Genomic DNA, 16,905 nt, shown 5'->3' with positions numbered 1-16,905 from the left:
CAATTGGTAGTTAGTCTTGTCCCATCGCTGCAACTACCGTACGGACTTGGGAGAGGCGAAGGTCGAGAGCCGTGCGTCCTCCTAAACACAACCCAACCAAGCCGCGCTGCTTCTTGACACAATGCCCATTTACCCACAAGCAAGTCACACCAATGTGTCGGAGGAAACACCGTACACCTAGTGACCGTGTCAGCGTGCACTGCACCCGGCCCACCACAGGAGTTGCTAGTGTGCAATGGGACAAGTACATCCCTGCCGGCCAAACCCTCCCCTAACCCGGACAATGCTGGGCCAATTGTGCGCCGCCCCATGGGTTTCCCGGTCGGGGCCGGCTGCGACAGAGCCTGGACTCGAACCCAGAATCTCTAGTGGCACACCACTTAGACCACTGTGCCACTCGGGAGGCCCCCGCCTATGTCGTATCTACCAGCGCATCGGGAACGCCTCCTGGTCCAGATCCCAAGCCAAGCTGTGGATTCTATGCCTGCTCCTAGTATGTAACCACAGCCTGCAGCTACTGGCAAGGTTAAGTGCAGGCTTATCCACCCCGGGTTGCCAGCACCATGCTAATTCCAGCCCCAAGGGTCCTGCTACCGCCAGACCTACCAGATGTCGCTTCGGGACTCGACACGCATCACTTCCAGTGTCCCACCAGAAGTCACCCCTGGTGTCCCCCCTGACCTAGATGTCCAGTTCCCTTCCCTCCTGGTAGGGTCAGAGATTCAGTTTCCTGCCTACCTGGAAGGTGTTAAGTGTTCAGGCTTAGAGCCTCCTACCCTGCAAGGCCCCAAGTGCTGCTGCACTTGGCTCACTGTCTCCAGACTGTCAGCTCTCGGTCCCTAGCACTATGTCATCAGTCTCCCGCCATGCTAGGTCTGTCTCCCCAGGATAAGTCTGCCCTCAGTACCTAGCCCAGGTGGGTCATCAGGCTTCTACCCGGTTAGGCTCAGAGTTACCAGTTCCTCTAGTAGGCCCAGAGCTCCACTGCTCTCCTAGCTATTAGTCGTTCTCCCTGGCAGGTCCAGAGTCAATGTGAGTCAGTCTCCCTGTCAGGTCCAGAGTGGGTTTTCCTTCTTAGGTCCAGAGCTACTTTACCTGTCAGGCCCAAGTTATTGGCACTAGGCTCCCAGCCATAAGATGTTTTAGTTTCAAAGTCTACAGCTCTAGTCAACCCTCAGTCCACTGCTCCACCAGGCTAAAGGTTCTTTGCCACACTAGGTCTGCAGCTTCTGCCCTCAGTTAGTCCTCAGCCCCCAGTCTCAGTTCACAAGCAGTCCGATCCCTCAGTGCTACATGCCAAACCTCCTGCCCCATCTTCAGGGCCCAGCCTGCCCCTGCCTCCAGATCCCTGATGAGCCTCGCCCAGGGGTCCTCACCTGCTCCACCATGGGTGCCATTGCTTTCAGCAGTGGTGAGGCAGTCACCAACCTCAGCAGCAACAGCCAATGAGCTGCTAACGACAGTTGTGGCCGGCATGCCACAATCCTCCGCAGCAGTAGGCAATCCACCACCTCCAGCCATGACCAGCCTCCGGCATTTTACTCAGCGCCAACAGATGGACTAAAGTTAGAGGGTCCTTTGCAACACTTGTGTTGTTCCATGGGGCTGCCCAAAGCTGTCTCTGCGCCTCTGTGCACCTCCCTTCCCTTGCGGCCCCTAAGACACTTATGTATACTAGTGCCGGCACCCTCCTGGCCCCTATGGTCCCCTAATTGGGTATCCTTCACTTCCCTGATCCCTTCACTTTCCTGCCTATCCTGCAGGATAGGACTAGGCCCTTTCAGGACTTAACCCCCAAAGAAATCCAGGTGCGGCTATACAAAAGGCTGCCCCTCTCAAACTGATTGGCCTGCAGCCCTGTCAATCACCCATTCACACCTCTGTTCATCCAACCAATCAGGGCACTTGGACGCACTCCAGGGCTCCGCCCCGCACACCTCTTGGTAGAGCTTGTTCACCGACCGTCTCGAGAAGAATAAGTATTGTGTAATGACTGACTTCAACATGCTGTTTTCCTTTCTTGAACATGTGAAATATGTGTAGGTGTGTGCAATGTCTGACTCAGGACGAGGCCTATTTGTTAGTCTGAGTGTGTCTGAGTGAAGTTTTATGGTTAGCTTGTAGCTAATGCATTTATTTATATCGCCATATTATAAGTAGCCTATTGCATTTCAACACGTGTTGCTATACCTTTGCATTCGTTTATGTTCATATTATGCCACAATTTTGTCTTTGTATTATTGTATTGCGTGTATATCTATTTCTTAGTGTTTAGTGGATCCTAATGCTTGTATTGTTCCTTCCTTTTTAGAACCACACAACAATATAAAGAACGTTAATGGAATCAGCTGTGTGTGCGTGTGGTGGTGACCAAGTGTTCAGTATGGGCCTCAACATGGTGTTTTAACACGTAGTGCGTGGGTAAAGCCACCACAAGACCATATTACAACCTACCCTGTATGTGTTCTGATAATTGCGTTGTTTGCTGTCAGTTCATATGCCTCGCGATTGTGATATATAGGCCTACAGGCCGAGACTATGCATATTACATGTAACAGAAAGTTACATGACCTACAGCATGGTTAAGTAAATTAATATTTCCAACATTTTCAGACAAAAATCAGAACCATGGACAGCCACATCATATTTAGCTTATGTTGGACTAAATTTAAATTAAATAAATGAAAACAACAATAACTATGGATTTAGAACCACAGAGTTACCACAAGTCGCAAAATAACAGGAGTTGCCTCCACTATTCCAGCACCATCTCAACTTCATTTCAACATCAAATCACCTCTGTTTAGTCTAAAACAGTGACAACTAAAAGATACCAGAATTGTTTTCATTTATTTTAATTTAGTCCAACATAAGCTAAATATGTGGCTGTCCCATGGTTCTGATTTCTGTTTGCACGCATGTGTGCCCGTTCCTGCAAGTAGAAAAACATGTTGAGTCACCCAACTTGCAGAGAAATGCCAATGCCATCCTCTCTTTCATGTTGACGAAATGGTCTATCACGCTGTCATACAGTACAGGCTTTAAGTTTTTGTTGTCCTAGACTACCTGGCTAAAATGCTTGCTCGCCTAACTTCCATTCATGGGCAACGTTAGCTCGTTAATATTGCCCTTCCACCTCTAGCTGCATATTGAACTTCCATCATCTCAGGCCAGGGGCACAATAATGTATGAATTAATGGTTGGATCAGAATCGCCATTATAATCATTGGCCAGTACAGAGAATTAAGTAAAACCACAAGTCCAAATTCCCATCTCTATCCAATTTAGGAAAGAGAGAATTTTAGCTAGCTAGCCACTGGAGGACGACAACACGAGATGCAAAAAGCCATATTGTTTCTGTTTAATGACCTATGCTCTCAAAGTCATTTGATAGGAGAGATGCCAAATCCAAGCTAGCTTCCCTTGACACTATTTCTTTGATTTCTTTCACCAGGACCATTCATAGTTGAGCTGTGAATGTCAAGGGAGACCAACTGCTCGCTGGCTTCCCTTGCATTTAATGCTACAGGTGGCAACAATGTCATACTCGTTTGGACCGGACAGTATCAGATAATGTGCTTAATGTAGAGAGACAGAAGGAAGCTGTTTCCCTCCATTGGATGCTTTCTCCTGAGAGACATTCAGCCTCTTGCGAATTGAACAACATTTTTTGTGGAAGCCTGGCTTCCCTTCGCACCCATGAATACACGCCACTGCACACAACTCTGCCCATGACTGGGGTCTAACTGGACCCAGTGGATGCCAGGCCAGTCAGGACTTGTAGAGTGTGGGGTAATAGATAAAGACATAGATAAAACCGCACGCTGAGCCAAATGCTTTGACTCCTGACTCTTTGACGGCTCAGACTGCTGCTTGGCAGTCCCTATACTGCTTGGAAATGGCAGACGTGACCTAAACGCTATATGTATAGAAGTCTGTTCTGTTGTGCTGTAATGTACTGTTGGCTTAGGGGGTAGGTTGAGTAAGGGCACAAGCACTTTGAAACTGAACGCCCTTAAAAACAAACATTCATTGAAGATTGAATACATAATTGTTGATATTGGTTTAATTACCCTTGTCATAATCCCACATTAATCTTAGGTTCTGCATCATTTACATTGCAAAAAAATCATATGAGTGACTGAGCCTGTAGATGCATAACCTGTAAAGCTCAATTCACATGACTTGTGCAAGAATAACATTGTACTGAGCGAGCCATTGTTTTTCCACGGAGGAGGCTTTGTGCTCCGCAAGAGGGTTGCGGCGAGCAAGGTCCTTTGGAGTCAGAGTCGTTGCACTCCGACTTTAAGTAAATTTACACCCCACACTGTGCCGGACCCAATGGAGAGCTTGGGGACTTGCACGAGTCAAGTGAATGGGCCTTACTGTCTGTCCTTTAGGTGACCCTGAGGAAGGACCCAGACTGTGGAGACTTCGGCTTCAGTGTGTCAGACGGCCTCCTGGAGAAGGGTGCCTACGTCAACATGATCCGACCAGATGGTCCTGCCGACCAGGCCGGATTGAAACCCTATGACCGCATTCTGCAGGTACACATCTTTGTTCAACTAATGTGATTTTTTCCCCTTCTACAGTATCTACACCTGTGTGATATGTTCCCTGACCTCTCCTGTTGCAGGTGAACCGAGTAAGGACCAGAGACTTTGACTGCTGCCTGACCGTCCCCCTCATCACTGAAGCAGGAGACAGCTTGGACCTGGTAATCAGAAGGAACCCCCTGGCACAGGCAGATAATGGGCCGCCACAGGACTGCGAGGACCCGTCTGATTCACTGTTGGACTTCCCATATTACAGGACCAACAGTATCGCCCTGTGACCAAGGTCCAGGTGGGAGATTATGGATTAATAGGCACTGCACATTACACACACTGATTTTGTTTCATATCTCTTGTACAGACACACACACACACACAACCACCACATTCACACATGAGCATACATTTGTATGTGAATATTCACACAGACACACTGTGTGACCAGTGTTAGTCAGTCTAATCATGTGATCTAGAGCAGAGCAGAGGAGACTCTGTCAGGCTCCTAGGGCTGTTCTGGAAAAAACACATGTCATTACGTAACAGCTTCTGGATGACAACACTAGCGTTGCTCAGTTCTGCAGAAATCCTAGAGAAACACTTCCATCCCAGAGAAGCAGGTGTGTTTGGCACACCACCACAGCATTTATTTTTTATTTTATTTATTGTGTGATTAATTGACCCTCTGTGACCTTTTGCTGGGTATTGGTGCAGTTACATGTACACACACACTTGACACACGAACGTGGGCACATGCTGTGCTGGACTATTATTTAAACCATGGGTTGGCTGGCTGCCTTCTCTTTCCCCTCCTGGCCCACATTGCCAACCCCAAGCAAAAAACAGCTAACTAGCACCTCCAAATAGATAGAATGCTAAACTGTCACTCACTGTTACTTGCCAAGTATTGCAAATATTTATATTTTAGATCCCCCACTCTATTAAATGGCCATCATATGAAGGACAAATACTTACAAACAACTGTTTTATCACACCTTCTACTTTGTCCACAACAAAAGTTACATTTCAGAATGTTTCTTTTTCTCATTACATTTCTCACACTGTTAATAGCTACTGGATAGACAGGGCAGAAGTGTGTAATTCATACTTTTGGGATCAGTGTTTTTGTTTCGCAAGGTTCTTGTCAACGGTTTTATGTAATCAAGTTCACTAAATTTATTTTACCAAGCCACACTTTTGTTGCTAGCATGCACTAGTAGTTCACCTAAATGAGATCCATGCACTGGTAGTTCACCCATATCAGATCCATGCACTGGTAGTTCACCCAAATCAGATCCATGCACTGGTAGTTCACCCAAATCAGATCCATGCACTGGTAGTTCACCCAAATCAGATCCAGGCACTGGTAGTTCACCCAAATCAGATCCAGGCACTGGTAGTTCACCCAAATCAGAGCCAGGCACTGGTAGTTCACCAAATCAGATCCAGGCACTGGTAGTTCACCCAAATCAGATCCAGGCACTGGTAGTTCACCCAAATCAGATCCAGGCACTGGTAGTTCACCCAAATCAGATCCAGGCACTGGTAGTTCACCCAAATCAGATCCAGGCACTGGTAGTTCACCCAAATCAGATCCAGGCACTGGTAGTTCACCCAAATCAGATCCAGGCACTGGTAGTTCACCCAAATCAGATCCAGGCACTGGTAGTTCACCCAAATCAGATCCAGGCACTGGTAGTTCACCCAAATCAGATCCAGGCACTGGTAGTTCACCCAAATCAGATCCAGGCACTGGTAGTTCACCCAAATCAGATCCAGGCACTGGTAGTTCACCCAAATCAGATCCAGGCACTGGTAGTTCACCCAAATCAGATCCAGGCACTGGTAGTTCACCCAAATCAGATCCAGGCACTGGTAGTTCACCCAAATCAGATCCAGGCACTGGTAGTTCACCCAAATCAGATCCAGGCACTGGTAGTTCACCCAAATCAGATCCAGGCACTGGTAGTTCACCCAAATCAGATCCAGGCACTGGTAGTTCACCCAAATCAGATCCAGGCACTAGATTGTATTGTACCACGATTGGTGATAGTCACATTATTTTGAAAAGCTTTGTCACCCACTAAAGGAGTGCTCCTTATCATAAACACACTACTTGATTGTGTTGTTCTGGTCACATCTCTTTAGATTTCACCCTCAATATCAGCATCTCCCATGTGAGGCCAGGAGTTTGTCCTGACTAGGAAAAGCTCCTGGCTCTAGTCCTCTGTATACACGTTTCAGAAGGCATTATACCAGAGTATCAACTCTCAGGAGTCCAGGGTGTGGTTTCCCCACAAACTGACTCTTAAGTGGATCACGTCCCCTGCCAAATGTGGAATAAAATACATTTAAATTGAGATGAGTGATTTCCTTTAAAACCATTTTCATGTATCCGTTAAGGCCCCAACTCAATAAGGTGTGGCCTTGGATTAGAGTATTTTTCTGAACCTCCATGGCTGTTACTCCCACCCATGTTGGTAAGCATGTAGTTATAGGATTTAATGCCCCACCTAGTAGAAAGCTCACATTGTTCACAAGGGGGAATTGTGGAACATTTCTGCGCTGAACAATTGCCATCGCTTTCCTACTCCGTCAGACAGAATGTTCCCCGGAGATGTTTCCGTTTTATCATGACATTGTATGGTTTTATAAAGCTCTTACATAACATGTCTAGCCCTGGCCTGCTTACCAAGCTGCCTCAGTGGAAATAAGATGATTTGTTTAATTTAATGTAATGGCTGGTGTAGAGATGTAGTGAGACTGCAGTCATGCTGTCCCGTTCAGGGCTCAACTATCTGCTTTTTAATCCTCAGGAAGGAAACTATGTTTTTAGATTATTTCATCACACATGAAAAATGTCCCATTTGATACAGAGGACTATTTTGTTTTTATACATTTTATTTGAGGTGCTTCTGAATATTATTCAGTACACGGTCTGTACATGGTCTCCCTATGTATAATGTTTTTATTTGTAATGACATTCTGCGTGTGGTTTCTGTATCTAAGATGTGACTGAGTGCAGTATCTGTTCTCTGTACAGTTCTTCTGTTTACATGGTCCCCCAGCTGCAGCCAATCATTGCTATTTAAGTAGGGGGGGTGGAGTGAGCCAATTTGAAGGAATTTGTTTTGTGAGATGTACATGAAATGGATGATTTTATTCTTTAATGAGATATTTCCTGCTTTTTATGAAAATAAAGATATGACTGATGGGATGTTTTTTTTTTTCTTTCTTGAATTCTTCTAGCTGAGCCGTGATCTTTGCTAGTTTAGGTATTGAACAAACACTACATGGATCCTCATTGGACATCAAGTGAAGGAACGTTTGCAGAAAGAACATAATGTCCTGAATAGTTTGGTTAATTAAGGATTTCATTACTATATCTAGAAAGAAAGACCTTACTCACACCATGTTTGGCCAGCCTCCCCCACACTGTTGATGCCTGGTAACAAGCTGAACATAAATCTGCAATGGTCTCAGACCTGCCACACTCCCACTTCTCTGTAGATGTGAACGTCACGTCTTTGTGGGTGAGGTGTTAACATGATTTCCACCGGTCAGTGGATTTATGGCAGAGAGGACACCTAGGATCGTTTACCATTAGTGTCAATGAGCTGTCACACTGGCTGCCGTAGGGCCAACCCAAGGGGACAAAGTAGGACTCAAGTTCAAATAAATATAGTTGGCTATTTTGGGGAGTTGGGTGCAAGATGTGTTGTGATTTGTTGAAGCAGCACTTGCTGAACAAAACAGTATTGATCAGCAAGGTGGAGATGAAGTCATATTATATTCCTTTCGGTATTAATCAGGTATTACATTACTCATCACATGAGCATAGTGCACTGAACCACTTCGGCTACACCCATATTTTTCTGTCACTGGCAACAGGGTCAGAGTTTTCCACAACACCAGAGGGACTCCTCAACTGTACTACGCCACTGTCTGCCATTCTAAGGTTTCACCTACCTTTTAATAGTCATTTTGGCTAAAACTAGCTACATTAGAGGCCCAGTGCAATCAAAAATGTTTCTGTGTTTTACATACTCAGTGGACAGTTTATTACGTACACCACCCAGTTCACAGAGATGGTTTGATTCATGTGACTGTGGTTTGCTATGTAAACCAGGTAGACAGACATCGAGGCATTCAGTTACTGTTTGATTAAATGTTAGAATGGGCCAAACAAGTAGCCTAAGCGACTTTGAGCATGGTATGAGTGTCAGTGACGGGTGCCCCGGTTCCAGTATCTCAGAAACAGCTGGCCTCCTGGGATTTTCACGCATGGCAGTGTCTAGGGTTTACTGAGAATGATGCAACAAACAAAAAACATCCAATCAGCGGCAGTCCTGTTTGTGATGAGAGGTCGAAGGAGAATGGCAAGAATCATGCAAGCTGAAAGGCAGGCCACAAACGGCAAATAACGGTGCAGTACAACAGTGGTATGCAGAACGGCATTTCGGAACGCACAACCAGTTGGTCCTTGTCACGGATGGGCTATTGCAGCAGACGATGACACCGGGTTCCACTCCTCTCAGCTAAAAACAAGAAGAAGAAACTCCAGTGGGCACATGATCAGCAACACTGGAGGGGGAAAACATTGTCTGGTCCTACGAATCCCGGTTCCTGTTGCGTCATGCTGATGACAGAGTCCATGGCCCCATCCTCCCTGGTGTCAACGGTACAGGTTGGTGGCGGTGGTGTAATAGTGTGGGGAATGTTTTCCTGGCAACGTTAGATCCCTTGAGACCATTTGTGCAAAGTTAGCATGCCCCAAAGAAATCAGGCTGTTCTGTAGGCAAAGGGGGGGTCCAACCCAGTAGTAGATATACCTAAAAATTGTGTGTATATTTCCACACAATGAGGTTGGAATAATACTGTGAACGCGATGATAATGCCCTTTTAGTTTAAGAGCGAGTGTAAGAACTGAAAATCTGCCAGAAATCTCTGCCTGTTTTGGTGGGATGGAGTTTTCGCCTACCTGGTGACATCACCAGGCAGTAAATGAGTTAATAGATCATCAAGAGAGTTCCAAACCTCTCTGCTAATAACAGCTAATTTTATTTGGTCCCCTCCCCACTCAAACCACTCTGACAGTCCTAGTACAATTTTTGCTTGAGAAACTGCTCTTTGCTAAGAACCTTTTTTTTTACCATTTGAATTGAAAACAATTACAGTAAGGTGCTTTTAATTGTTACACATAATGGATTTGATACTGAGATAAAAACGGCTGCATTGGACCTGATGTTGAAAGTGAAGTAATTCTGAGAGGAACGTATAGGATGTGTCTGTCGAGGTCATCTGAGGGGTCAGAGCTGCCACATCCTATAGCGCATCAGTAACTTTCACTTTTGTGACCAAGCATAAGTGGTCTGTGAGTGGTCATTTTGACAGGGTGTGTGATTACAGGAAAAAGTCTTAAAATAGAAGCCCAGGCACATTCCTGCAGGGTGTCTGTCAGCACCATAACAACAGTACATTTGTATTTGTTTAATTAAATATGAGTCTACTCTATTAACACCAACATAATTTGATAATTACACAAGATACAATATTTATTGCGTGGTTATTAAAGCCTCCTTATTTGAATGCATTTGTTTTAAGTCCTTTTCAATATATAAATGTAGGATATGAATATGGAATATGAATATGGAAGAATGTAGAATAATATCCTCATGTTAGAAGTGAATGTGTGTAGTATTTCCATAGCAGTCTGTATGAGAGAGAAGCAGGCCAGTAGACCCTAGGGAAAGTTACTTAAATGCACTTCACAGAACAAATGAATAATTCACTCAAAGACGTGTAAAGAAAAATAAGTTTATTTTCAATCTAGGAAGAGATGATGCAATGAGCATCTTAAAGAAGGACAGACGTTAGACAAAAATACTTTGGTACACTTGATTTTCAACAGGGTTTATTTATCGCCCTCTGGACTAATAATCTTTCTGACCAAGCACTGTACTGTGGATGTTCATGTACATGCATTGGGTAAAATAATCTCACTTGAACTTTAAACATTCATATTTTTTATGTTGGTCACATATCAATTTTTGTATTTTTACATCTGTTTTCAAATTGAAATCAAATAATTTGAGTGGTAAAGGCCATTTCTTTGACGAATATTACACGCTGCAAATATTCATTCAGGCTCATAACATTTAACATTAAAATACAAATTGCTGACTGTATTCAGAAAACATCAGTCCTCATCAGTGACAATGTTCATATGATGTACAGTATAAAATGGTTAATACAAAAAGGCATATGTGATTCACAAACAATAAAAATACTAAAATACAAACAAGTAAAATACTAAAATACAATTGCCTAAAATGAACATGATAAAATCCAGAGTCTGGTGGTAGATTCATATGATACAGATATTTAGTGACCATCGCTGCTATTAAAATGAGTGCACTGGAGAGAAAAAAACGATTATTTCACATTTTTAGAAAAAACATTTTGTTAAGGTTACATTTTTTACTCCAATCAAGTTATGGTTCTCACAACTCTCTCAGGTTTATTCCTAAAGAAACAGAATGTTTGATGGAAATGTTCCACCTTTTATTTGATATATTTATAGCAAGTGAGTGAGAGTCTAATGCTCCTGTTTGTACCGATAGATAACAAAGTGAACAATACCAAAAAGGTTTGAAGCTATATACTTTCGTTTTGAAATGCATGGTGCAAATGTAACTGTAGGTTCTTGCAACCATTACAGAGGAGGTTGGTGGCACCTTAATTGGGGATGACAGGCTCATAGTAATGGCTGGAACCGAATCAATGGAATGGTATCAAATATATTAACAGCATGGTTTCCATTTGGTTGATACCATTCCATTCCAACCATTATTATGAGCCGTCCTCCCCTCAGCAGCCTCCTGTGGACCATTATCATAAGAGATCACTACAATAAAGGTGAAACTCAACGTATAAAGTGCAAAGAGAGGTTTCAATAAATGCACTGGGGCAGACTGTGGGCAATGTACAAATACTCTCAAAATGCTTCTTCCCTTTTATCCTTCACTTCCTCCTTATTTTCCCCACCTCCTTTCATGCCTCCCTCCTAAGGACATGTGATCCTTCCGGGAACATTTTGTACAGTATTTGGGCATGGCCATAGTTAACCTTAAGGACGTATGAACTTCTATATTTACACTGCATGTTGTCACTATACATTCAGGTGGTGTGGATGTCTACTCTACTAGCAGATGTGACTGGCTGGCGTCCACTAGCGCAACAAAAAAAAAATCTGTTGAATCTCAAAACAAACAACAACGACAACAGATAAAAAATTACCTCAGACAAGGATACTGCCACAATAATGTGAGGAAATAATCTTAATAGTTTGCTCCCTAACATGTTACACGTTTAGTTTACTCTATTTGTGATAAGTGAAAATTACTTTTTTTCTAGTATTTCCGAACAAACACCGTCTCAATTCTCAACAATCAACAGAAAGTTAATTAACATAGAACAACATGTTCTATCTCTAAATATTTCCTGAACTGAGATCCCCACCCACTACAGCAACGACAACAACATTAAAAATACACAGAGAAAAAACTACAACAACGACAATATATATAATGTAGCTCTCTTCATCATCCTCATCGTCATAGAAACCAAACCAGAATATTCCTAGTGCGGATATATAGAACAATGTAAACCTGGTTCTACCACTATCAAAGTTAGCAAATTTATGATAAAAACATAGAAAGCACGTCAATCAGCATGTCCTCTCACAGAGAGTGCTCACATCATTGTTTCTACAATGGTGTGGGTGGGATTGATCAGGCCGTTGTTCCCATTGGGGTCCAGAGGCTGGGTCAGCTCGCTGCCCTTCATGCTGTACTCTTTGGGGCGAGAACTCGCACCTCCCTTTACTGGGGCCGCCACTGCCTTAATCCTCTATGGGGAGGAGAGGAAAAATCATCCTTATATCATGCCATAAAATCATATTACATGGTATACTGTATCATGTGAATATCTTATATCTTGTGTGCCATATAATACAAGTTATGCAATTGCATACCGCATGCCATTCCCACAATTGCTGCACCCTTTATCAATGATTTGGGACATCTTCTAGGTTATCTAGCATCATCTTTGTATTTGCGTACCTCGATGAGCGGGCCATCGGACTGGAGGATCTTGATGACCATTACCATGGGGATGCAGATCATGGAGGCCAGGGCCAGAGACCAGCCCAGGCCGATGGACCAGTCTGGGTACTCATACACCTTGTTATAGGTCAGTGGCTTGTACTTCACCAATGAGAAGATAAAACAACCCTGGGAACAACAAGAAAAATGGTTTAGGACATGGTCCCTCACGGAGACATTCTACAGTACATCATCACTCTGATCCAAGAGGTTCCTCATGTTTTCAGAACCACAACACAACAGTGTCAGTCTGTTGAACACATTGTAACAGGGTTGGGCTGTTGATCACACTGTAACAGTGTCGGGCTGTTGAACACATTGTAACAGCGTTGGGCTGTTGATCACACTGTAACAGGGTTGGGCTGTTGATCACACTGTAACAGTGTCGGGCTGTTGATCACACTGTAACAGGGTTGGGCTGTTGATCACACTGTAACAGGGTTGGGCTGTTGGTCACACTGTAACAGTGTCGGGCTGTTGAACACTTTGTAACAGGGTTGGGCTGTTGATCACACTGTAACAGTGTCGGGCTGTTGAACACATTGTAACAGCGTTGGGCTGTTGATCACACTGTAACAGTGTCGGGCTGAACACACTGTAACAGGGTTGGGTTGTTGAACACACTGTAACAGGGTTGGGTTGTTGAACACACTGTAACAGGGTTGGGCTGTTGATCACACTGTAACAGTGTCGGGCTGTTGATCACACTGTAACAGGGTTGGGCTGTTGATCACACTGTAACAGTGTCGGGCTGTTGATCACACTGTATCAGGGTTGGGCTGTTGATCACACTGTAACAGTGTCGGGCTGTTGAACACACTGTAACAGGGTTGGGCTGTTGATCACACTGTAACAGTGTCGGGCTGTTGAACACTTTGTAACAGGGTTGGGCTGTTGATCACACTGTAACAGGGTTGGGCTGTTGATCACACTGTAACAGTGTCGGGCTGTTGAACACACTGTAACAGTGTCGGGCTGTTGATCACACTGTAACAGTGTCAGGCTGTTGAACACATTGTAACAGCGTTGGGCTGTTGATCACACTGTAACAGGGTTGGGCTGTTGATCACACTGTAACAGTGTCGGGCTGTTGATCACACTGTAACAGGGTTGGGCTGTTGATCACACTGTAACAGTGTCGGGCTGTTGAACACATTGTAACAGCGTTGGGCTGTTGCTCACACTGTAACAGGGTTGGGCTGTTGATCACACTGTAACAGTGTCGGGCTGTTGATCACACTGTAACAGGGTTGGGCTGTTGATCACACTGTAACAGTGTCGGGCTGTTGAACACATTGTAACAGCGTTGGGCTGTTGATCACACTGTAACAGGGTTGGGCTATTGATCACACTGTAACAGTGTCGGGCTGTTGATCACACTGTAACAGTGTCGGGCTGAACACACTGTAACAGGGTTGGGTTGTTGAACACACTGTAACAGGGTTGGGCTGTTGATCACACTGTAACAGTGTCGGGCTGTTGAACACTTTGTAACAGGGTTGGGCTGTTGATCACACTGTAACAGGGTTGGGCTGTTGAACACACTGTAACAGGGTTGGGCTGTTGAACACACTGTAACAGGGTTGGGCTGTTGATCACACTGTAACAGTGTCGGGCTGTTGAACACATTGTAACAGGGTTGGGCTGTTGATCACACTGTAACAGGGTTGGGCTGTTGATCACACTGTAACAGTGTCGGGCTGTTGAACACTTTGTAACAGGGTTGGGCTGTTGATCACACTGTAACAGTGTCGGGCTGTTGATCACACTGTAACAGGGTTGGGCTGTTGATCACACTGTAACAGGGTTGGGCTGTTGATCACACTGTAACAGTGTCGGGCTGTTGAACACTTTGTAACAGGGTTGGGCTGTTGATCACATTGTAACAGGGTTGGGCTGTTGATCACACTGTAACAGTGTCGGGCTGAACACACTGTAACAGGGTTGGGTTGTTGAACACACTGTAACAGGGTTGAGCTGTTGATCACACTGTAACAGTGTCGGGCTGTTGATCACACTGTAACAGGGTTGGGCTGTTGATCACACTGTAACAGTGTTGTGCTGTTGAACACATTGTAACAGCGTTGGGCTGTTGATCACACTGTAACAGGGTTGGGCTGTTGATCACACTGTAACAGTGTCGGGCTGTTGATCACACTGTATCAGGGTTGGGCTGTTGATCACACTGTAACAGTGTCGGGCTGTTGAACACACTGTAACAGTGTCGGGCTGTTGATCACACTGTAACAGTGTTGGGCTGTTGAACACATTGTAACAGCGTTGGGCTGTTGATCACACTGTAACAGGGTTGGGCTGTTGATCACACTGTAACAGGGTTGGGCTGTTGATCACACTGTAACAGTGTCGGGATGTTGATCACACTGTAACAGGGTTGGGCTGTTGATCACACTGTAACAGTGTCGGGCTGTTGAACACATTTTAACAGCGTTGGGCTGTTGATCACACTGTAACAGGGTTGGGCTGTTGATCACACTGTAACAGTGTCGGGCTGTTGATCACACTGTAACAGGGTTGGGCTGTTGATCACACTGTAACAGTGTCGGGCTGTTGAACACATTGTAACCGCGTTGGGCTGTTGATCACACTGTAACAGGGTTGGGCTATTGATCACACTGTAACAGTGTCGGGCTGTTGATCACACTGTAACAGGGTTGGGCTGTTGATCACACTGTAACAGTGTCGGGCTGAACACACTGTAACAGGGTTGGGTTGTTGAACACACTGTAACAGGGTTGGGCTGTTGATCACACTGTAACAGTGTCGGGCTGTTGAACACTTTGTAACAGGGTTGGGCTGTTGATCACACTGTAACAGGGTTGGGCTGTTGAACACACTGTAACAGGGTTGGGCTGTTGATCACACTGTAACAGTGTCGGGCTGTTGAACACTTTGTAACAGGGTTGGGCTGTTGATCACACTGTAACAGTGTCGGGCTGTTGATCACACTGTAACAGGGTTGGGCTGTTGATCACACTGTAACAGTGTCGGGCTGTTGAACACTTTGTAACAGGGTTGGGCTGTTGATCACACTGTAACAGTGTCGGGCTGTTGATCACACTGTAACAGGGTTGGGCTGTTGATCACACTGTAACAGGGTTGGGCTGTTGATCACACTGTAACAGTGTCGGGCTGTTGAACACTTTGTAACAGGGTTGGGCTGTTGATCACACTGTAACAGTGTCGGGCTGAACACACTGTAACAGGGTTGGGTTGTTGAACACACTGTAACAGGGTTGGGTTGTTGAACACACTGTAACAGGGTTGGGCTGTTGATCACACTGTAACAGTGTCGGGCTGTTGATCACACTGTAACAGGGTTGGGCTGTTGATCACACTGTAACAGTGTTGGGCTGTTGAACACATTGTAACAGCGTTGGGCTGTTGATCACACTGTAACAGGGTTGGGCTGTTGATCACACTGTAACAGTGTCGGGCTGTTGATCACACTGTATCAGGGTTGGGCTGTTGATCACACTGTAACAGTGTCGGGCTGTTGAACACACTGTAACAGGGTTGGGCTGTTGAACACACTGTAACAGGGTTGGGCTGTTGATCACACTGTAACAGTGTCGGGCTGTTGAACACTTTGTAACAGGGTTGGGCTGTTGATCACACTGTAACAGTGTCGGGCTGTTGAACACACTGTAACAGTGTCGGGCTGTTGATCACACTGTAACAGTGTCAGGCTGTTGAACACATTGTAACAGCGTTGGGCTGTTGATCACACTGTAACAGGGTTGGGCTGTTGATCACACTGTAACAGTGTCGGGCTGTTGATCACACTGTAACAGGGTTGGGCTGTTGATCACACTGTAACAGTGTCGGGCTGTTGAACACATTGTAACAGCGTTGGGCTGTTGATCACACTGTAACAGGGTTGGGCTGTTGATCACACTGTAACAGTGTCGGGCTGTTCATCACACTGTAACAGGGTTGGGCTGTTGATCACACTGTAACAGTGTCGGGCTGTTGAACACATTGTAACAGCGTTGGGCTGTTGATCACACTGTAACAGGGTTGGGCTATTGATCACACTGTAACAGTGTCGGGCTGTTGATCACACTGTAACAGGGTTGGGCTGTTGATCACACTGTAACAGTGTCGGGCTGAACACACTGTAACAGGGTTGGGTTGTTGATCACACTGTAACAGGGTTGGGCTGTTGATCA

General features: G+C 45.1%; 2 protein-coding genes across 7 annotated transcripts in view; one reads left to right on the top strand and one right to left on the bottom strand.

Annotated features, from left to right (window-relative positions):
- The window catches only part of LOC109869641 (glutamate receptor-interacting protein 2), a 55,699-nt gene extending 47,932 nt beyond the window's left edge, over nt 1–7,767 (top strand). For all 4 annotated transcript variants that reach the window (XR_004205136.1, XM_031803454.1, XM_031803453.1 and 1 more), the window contains exons 23-24: nt 4,401–4,547; nt 4,637–7,767. Coding sequence is in view for 3 of the 4 variants with exons in the window: in XM_031803454.1 (XP_031659314.1) it covers nt 4,401–4,547; nt 4,637–4,834 (345 nt within the window). In the remaining variant the exon portion in view is untranslated. The remainder of the gene's footprint in view (nt 1–4,400; nt 4,548–4,636) is intronic.
- A 2,584-nt stretch (nt 7,768–10,351) lies between these two features.
- LOC109869270 (sodium- and chloride-dependent taurine transporter) overlaps nt 10,352–16,905 on the bottom strand; it is a 38,434-nt gene continuing 31,880 nt past the window's right edge. For 2 of the 3 annotated variants that reach the window (XM_020459282.2, XM_020459283.2), the window contains exons 13-14: nt 12,674–12,844; nt 10,354–12,461 (exon numbers count right to left, since the gene is read on the bottom strand). In XM_020459282.2, coding sequence (XP_020314871.1) covers nt 12,306–12,461; nt 12,674–12,844 — 327 coding nt within the window. In that variant the 3' untranslated portion in view covers nt 10,354–12,305. Of the gene's footprint in view, nt 12,462–12,673; nt 12,845–16,905 lie in introns of all 3 variants that reach the window. The other variant, XM_020459281.2, reaches the window with a different exon arrangement.

Source organism: Oncorhynchus kisutch, linkage group LG24, assembly GCF_002021735.2.
Source record: "Oncorhynchus kisutch isolate 150728-3 linkage group LG24, Okis_V2, whole genome shotgun sequence".
In the NCBI taxonomy this organism is placed as follows: domain Eukaryota; kingdom Metazoa; phylum Chordata; class Actinopteri; order Salmoniformes; family Salmonidae; genus Oncorhynchus; species Oncorhynchus kisutch.
Note: the sequence above shows the minus strand (reverse complement) of the source record. Positions and strands in the feature narration are given on the sequence as shown.